Genomic DNA, 7114 nt, shown 5'->3' on the forward strand with positions numbered 1-7114 from the left:
ATTTCCCTGGTTACCGCTGTACACAAAGCAGTGACACGACATTTCCCTGGTTACCGCTGTACACAAAACAGTGACACGGCGTTTCCCTGGTTACCGCTGTACACAAAGCAGTGACACGGCGTTTCCCTGGTTACCGCTGTACACAAAGCAGTGACACGACATTTCCCTGGTTACCGCTGTACACAAAACAGTGACACGGCGTTTCCCTGGTTACCGCTGTACACAAAACAGTGACAGGGCGTTTTCCTGGTTACCGCTGTACACAAAGCAGTGACACGGCGTTTCCCTGGTTACCGCTGTACACAAAACAGTGACACATCGTTTCCCTGGTTACCGCTGTACACAAAACAGTGACACGGCGTTTCCCTGGTTACCGCTGTACACAAAACAGTGACAGGGCGTTTTCCTGGTTACCGCTGTACACAAAGCAGTGACACGGTGTTTCCCTGGTTACCGCTGTACACAAAACAGTGACACATCGTTTCCCTGGTTACCGCTGTACACAAAACATTGACAGGGCGTTTTCCTGGTTACCGCTGTACACAAAGCAGTGATACGGTGTTTCCCTGGATACCGCTGTACACAAAACAGTGACACATCGTTTCCCTGGTTACCGCTGTACACAAAACAGTGACACGGAATTTCCCTGGTTACCTCTGTAAACAAGGCTATGACACGACGTTTCCCTGGTTACCTCTGTAAACAAAGCAGTGACACAGCATTTCCCTGGTTACCGCTGTAAATAAAGCAGCATTGCGCCAAGAAATACTACTTTAGAATGGATAATACAGTGACAAGATGAAAAGAAAATACCATCTAAGTTTAGATACATTAATATAAACACCCCCCAATTCAATTTGAAAGATTTTCTTCCAATATTAGACACTTGGTGAACAGTGAGCTTGCTCTGCCTTTATAAATGTCCCATTTACAGACTTTGTAATATTTCCACACAAATGACATTTTGGAGAATGCTTGCATATAAACTGTATATCTAGAATTAAAAATCTTTTAAGAAAACAAATAAAAAAAATTCTTATGCACTTATGCTACTTCTTTTGATAAAATACATAATGAAATATAATCGTATTATGGGTAACAGAGAAATTATAGCTACAATTAGCTTCAAGCTACACATGACACTGAATGAGATTAATGCAACACTTCAGTCACTATCGATCACCACTGAGTGTTTAGAATCTCTGCTGACTGAGATCTGATGTGGATTTTGGTCAAATGATGAGGCACAAATATATCGTTAGGAACATTTCATAAGAATTTTTTTTAAGGAAGATACAGAATTACAACTTTTGTGAATAAGTATAGTTTTTAAATCCACACCAAAGACACAAACTACACCAGCTTTACATGGATGTGGTATTTAATGAATGGTACATCCGATTCTAGCATTTTACATTCTAATAGTGACATGGAATCAAGTTTATAAACCAGCAAATATACACACAAAAGCTTTTAAATAACAGTGAATGATCATAAAAATAATTCCAACTGCAAATAAGTCTTCAACACACATACATAAAAAAGATAATAAATAATAACAGTATAAGAAGAAGAAGAAAAGTCGTGCATTTAAAGTTGCAGCATCACGATCTTGCTTATTCTGGCGTTTTGATGTGTATTATTGTAAGCCATCTCAATCATGATTTCCAGTGAATGGTAACATGATAATGAGCAACAATCAGACTCGATAGACATGAACAATCAATGCTTACTCAATGCCACATTCTGTTTCTACGCATGTACTAAGTGCAATTCATTTTGAAGCAAGGGGAAGGGTCACATCAGTGAAGCATTGTGAAATTTGCATCGTGTACCGAAAATGTGTTTCAAGTCACAAAACCATAGTGAAAAACCCGTATGGCATGTAAAGGTCAGTAGATGGACTGGATGTGAAGATGTGTGAAAGCACTAGTGAAGAACACTTGTGTGTAAGAGTTCAAGATTCGGCTTTTTCTTTTTGTTTCTTGCTTTTCTTTAGAAAACAGGGAGCTTTGAACTTCTTTTTTTTCTTGGATGGAGATTTGGAAGGCGAGCCCTCTGGGGTGTTGCCTGCGGGTTTGTTGGGCGGGGCAGTGGGCGGAGTCGTGGGCGGGGCCGAGGTTTCTGACGTGTCAGTGGTGGAAAGTGCCTTCATTTGTTTTTCTAGCTCCTCCTGCTGTTTCTTTTCATCGCCTTTATCATTCTGCACCGCTTTCCCATCTGAATGTGAATCGATTGAAACGGAAATACATAGCACAATACAAATAATGAAAGAAGAGAAAAGGAAAAGGCAGTTAAGCATTGCTCAGGATGCTCAGTGCTGGAACAGAAGCAGCTGCTATGACATTTCAGTTTTGGCCAACATGCTCATTCAAGTTGTGTGCAATGTCTTAGTTTCTACATACTCACTAGTGAGACAAGATCTGAGTACCAAACGATTGTCCTACAAATTATAACACAGGGACAGAGACAGACAGAGAAGCACAAAGGTGTGAAGACAGATGGAGGCCACAGTACAGAGCTGAAAATGTCACACATAAAAACAAAAACATGAAAACTGAAATGGATACACACACATAGATTTGAATACAGTCATCCCATGTTACTCTATATCATCCCCTGTTAAAGGAATAGTTCACCCCCCCCCCCCAAAAAAAAAGCTGTATACTTGCTGACCCTCAGGCCATTAAATGTGCAAATCAGTTATTTTTATAATCAGAACAAATTTGGAGATAATGCTTCACTTGCTCGCCAATGGATGTGAATGGGTGCCTGATAATGTGGAGAGTCTGATAAAAAAAAACATCACAATAATCCACAGCACTGCAGTCCATCAGATAACAACTTCTGAAGTGAACATAGAGCTGTTTAAACTCTGCTTGATCTGTGCAGATTTCTCTCCTGATTCAGACGAGAAGGATGTGTTATTATGGATTAAAGACTCTATGTGTTTGAGTTAAAATCATCTTAATGCTGGATGTGTTTCAGGTTTTGTCTTCTCCAGATGTTCACTGATGGACTGGAGTGCTGTGGATTATTGTGATGTTTTTATCAGACTCTCATTCTGACGGCACCCATTCACTGCAGAGCAAGTGAAGCAATGCTACAATATCTCCAAATCACAGAACAGTCCCTTTTGGGTGAACTCTTCCTTTAATGCCATTATGCAGATTATAAAACAAACACCCAATCGAAGCAGATGATGCGATGCACAGATGGAGCATAGCAGGTGTTTCTGCAGTGTTCACATGCACAGGTGTGAGCCAAGGGTCTGACCTGACGGTGGGGTCTTTTTGGGGGAGGCATTCGGGGAAGCCCCCGAGTCATTCACTACCTCCTCCACACCTTTAAACAAAAACATCAGGGTTGGGAGAAGAAGAAGAAGAAAGGGAACAGAAACAGAGGGAGATGAGGTGGAGGTGTGCAGTGAGTCATCACCAGTGCTGGGGAGTGATGCAGAACAATAGTGACACTTCTAAATGATTTACAGTTTTTAGTGTGATTTCAAAAATATGTAGCTTTTTCAGTAACAAGTTCATTTTTCCATTTAAGTTATCACAAGAGTCTCAGCATGTCATTTAAATTCAACATTAATATAAACTTTTAGTTCAATTTTGCTTCATGGTTTTTATTCATTTCTTTATTCTATAAGTGTTAGTGTTTAATTTGTAATTAGAGTTCATCATTGTTTTCGTACTAGAAAAATACTGCCAGAAAAAACAAATAAACAATGTATCATTCAAAAGTTTGAGGTCAGTCTGATGTTTTTGTTTGTTTTCAGACTTTTAAATTCAATTCAACTTTAATTCATTTATTTTCTAGGCACACTTCAAAGTATTAAATACATGCATTCTTGTACTCCCACAAATAAAATAATATTTTTCCAAAACCTTATTTTATGGAGTAGATAATAAAAATAAAGAGTAAAGCTATGTGATATCCAATCAATATTAGTCTAAGGATGTGTCCTGTGTAAGACAGGAGGTGTTTATTGAATTCTCTTCTTTAATCCAGAGGAGAATCAATAATGCAATACTTAGCCCAGAAGTCAATGGCTTATGAAAAGAGCATGTGGGACTAAACCACTCTTGGTAAGACTCTGGTCTCGTACCGTCCTGCTTGCGCTGGACCTCCTTGCGGTACTCGTCCAGCTCCAGATCCGTCAGCTCGTTGAAGGGGTTCGGAGTCTCGTGCTCCGCAGCGGATGGAGGATCCACAGACTCCGGAGCCTGGAAGCACAATCAATGCATGTCTGCGTGAAGAAGTGTCTGATCCATGAAGTGTGCTCATTACTACTGATGTGCAGAGGTAGATCTTATTTTATAAATCAGAACTGTATTAAAAAATACAGTCCAAATTAAAAAATTTAATAAAAACATTACTAAATTTGGAAAATGTATTTACAATGGGATAAGAAAAACAAACCTGACACATTGATATAATCTGATACATTTGTTTTCTTTTGTCTTTTTTTCAAAACAAGAACCATTTAGACAAAAATACATAGACATATTGCGTAGACACGGGTGTGCCAGGGTGTGCCTGTGCCACCCACAGTGGCAGCTGGCACACCTAAATATAGATGCAGAATTATTTTTTATAGTCTCAATAAAAAATGTTTACTAAACTTGGGCTATTGTTGTTTACTTAGAATGTGTATATATTTTTTGTTCATGACTCGGTTGATTCAGATCGGCACTTTGGAGCCTTCGCGCGACTCGGTTGATTCAGATCGGCACTTTGGAGCCTGTTCGCGACTCGGTTGATTCAGATCGGCACTTCGGAGCCTGATCGCGACTCGGTTGATTCAGATCGGCACTTCGGAGCCTTCGCGCGACTCGGTTGATTCAGATCGGCACTTCGGAGCCTAATCGCGACTCGGTTGATTCAGATCGGCACTTCGGAGCCTGATCGCGACTCGGTTGATTCAGATCGGCACTTCGGAGCCTGATCGCGACTCGGTTGATTCAGATCGGCACTTCGGAGCCTGTTCGCCACTCGGTTGATTCAGATCGGCACTTCGGAGCCTTCGCGACTCGGTTGATTCAGATCGGCACTTCGGAGCCTTCGCGACTCGGTTGATTCAGATCGGGACTTCGGAGCCTGTTCGCGACTCGGTTGATTCAGATCGGCACTTCGGAGCCTGTTCGCGACTCAGTTGATTCAGATCGGCACTTCGGAGCCTGTTCGCGACTCGGTTGATTCAGATCGGCACTTCGGAGCCTGTTCGCGACTCGGTTGATTCAGATCGGCACTTCGGAGCCTGTTCGCGACTCTGTTGATTCAGATCGGCACTTCGGAGCCTGATCGCGACTCGGTTGATTCAGATCGGCACTTCGGAGCCTGTTCGCGACTCGGTTGATTCAGATCGGCACTTCGGTTGATTCAGATCTGGACATCGAAGCAGGAAGTGTTTGTCAAACAGTTAATTGGTGATAAATGAATATTTGGACTTAAGGCTTTTTTTTAACCTGTCGATTCAGCATGTACATGGACCCACACACAAAGGTGGACACACAGTAGACGGGTGTGCCAGGTAGGGTGACCACCCGTCCTGCGTAGCGCGTGCGCGCACAGCATTTGAAGCCCAATACATGCGTCCCACAAATTGAGACTGTGTCACGCATAATCAATGCTTGCTCAAAAAAAGTTGGTCGCTATATCTGGAGTCACCAACCCGTTGATCGCGGTCGACAAGTCGATCTTGGAAGCATTTTAAGTCGATCGCAAAGATTTTTCAAAATCTGAGAAAAAAAGGTGCGCGCCTCCGCTGACTGCGTGCGCACCTCCCGAAACAGACGAGACATTTATACTTGACACAACTGTTTTAGACTGAAAACCAGACCACACAACTGATTTAGACGCGGGTGACGGTGTGATGAGATGTACTAATATCCGTCTGCTCGGGCATGATTGTTTTAGGCCTGTAATTGATTGATTATTGAGGTAATAGGGATGGCACGGTTCGCTGAAAAAAAAAAAAAAACCCAAACTGTTCGGTTCACCACACACGGTTCGGCACGCGCTTCAACTTAAATCTGACAAAGCATCTGTAATATCATCTGTAATATGGCTTGCTATAAATGGCACGTAGAAAAAACAGGGTTCGGCTAATAAATGTTTCTGTTGATGCATGCGCATTCTGGCTTCCCAGACATTACAACAACATGAGAAAAAAAAAACCCTGGACAAATAATTCACTCTTGTTCAACGCGAATGCTGTATATGAGCAGTAATTTATTCCGTCATCACCTGGGTGCTGATATCTGTGTTTAAACTAAACTCATTTAAGCTTTGTCAGTTTAAACATTTAAGAGCCAGAGGCAGCGAGTTCGCGCAGTGAGAAGATTTGTGCATGCGCTCATCCGAAGCGCGCAAATATCTATACTGAGCAACTACAATTCATTTTAATCCTATAATTATATATTATAATTTATTTAAAGTGAATAAATTGTAATGAAAAATAAACAAAATGAAATAGCTAAAGTTAAAAATTATCGTATTTGGAAGAAAATTATTACATATAACAATTAACTACATTTTGACACGACCTGCAAATTAACACTAGGAGTATGGTTGGACGGAAGCAGTGTGACAAAAATACTATCCCATAATTTTGCACAGTAATCTGACAATAAATGTGGCACACCCAGATTTTCATATGCACACCCAGAGTCTCTTTTCTGGCTACACTACTGATATACATATATATATCTTGCAGTGTACACTAGTGTATATCAGTATATGTGACCATGGAGCACAAAACCAGTCATAAGGGTCAATTTTTATTTTAACAGAGATTTATATATTTGGCTGAGATACAACTATTTGAAAATCTGGAATCTGAGGGTGCAAAATAAATAAATAATAATAATTAAATCGTCCAAATAAAGTTCTTAGCAATGCATATCACTAATCAAAAATGAAGTTTTGATGTATTAACATTAGGAGATTTACAAAATATCTTCATGGAACATGATCTTTATTTAATATCCTAATGATTTTTGGCATAAAAGAGAAATGTATAATTGTGACCCATACAATGTATTGTTGTCTATTTCTACAAATATACGTCTGTGACACTGATGACTGCTTCTGTGCTGCAGGACACTGA

The 7114-nt window shown here is 40.5% G+C and overlaps 1 protein-coding gene across 1 annotated transcript in view; it reads right to left on the reverse strand.

Annotated features, from left to right (window-relative positions):
• Window positions 1-1414: 1414 nt before the first annotated feature.
• The window catches only part of LOC113048732 (beta-adducin-like), a 14386-nt gene continuing 8686 nt past the window's right edge, over window positions 1415-7114 (reverse strand). Inside the window, exons 12-14 of the mRNA XM_026210549.1 lie at window positions 4112-4229; window positions 3277-3345; window positions 1415-2220 (exon numbers count right to left, since the gene is read on the reverse strand). Coding sequence (XP_026066334.1) covers window positions 1958-2220; window positions 3277-3345; window positions 4112-4229 — 450 coding nt within the window. The 3' untranslated portion in view covers window positions 1415-1957. The remainder of the gene's footprint in view (window positions 2221-3276; window positions 3346-4111; window positions 4230-7114) is intronic.

This window comes from Carassius auratus, chromosome 30 (genome assembly GCF_003368295.1).
Source record: "Carassius auratus strain Wakin chromosome 30, ASM336829v1, whole genome shotgun sequence".
Lineage (NCBI taxonomy): Eukaryota > Metazoa > Chordata > Actinopteri > Cypriniformes > Cyprinidae > Carassius > Carassius auratus.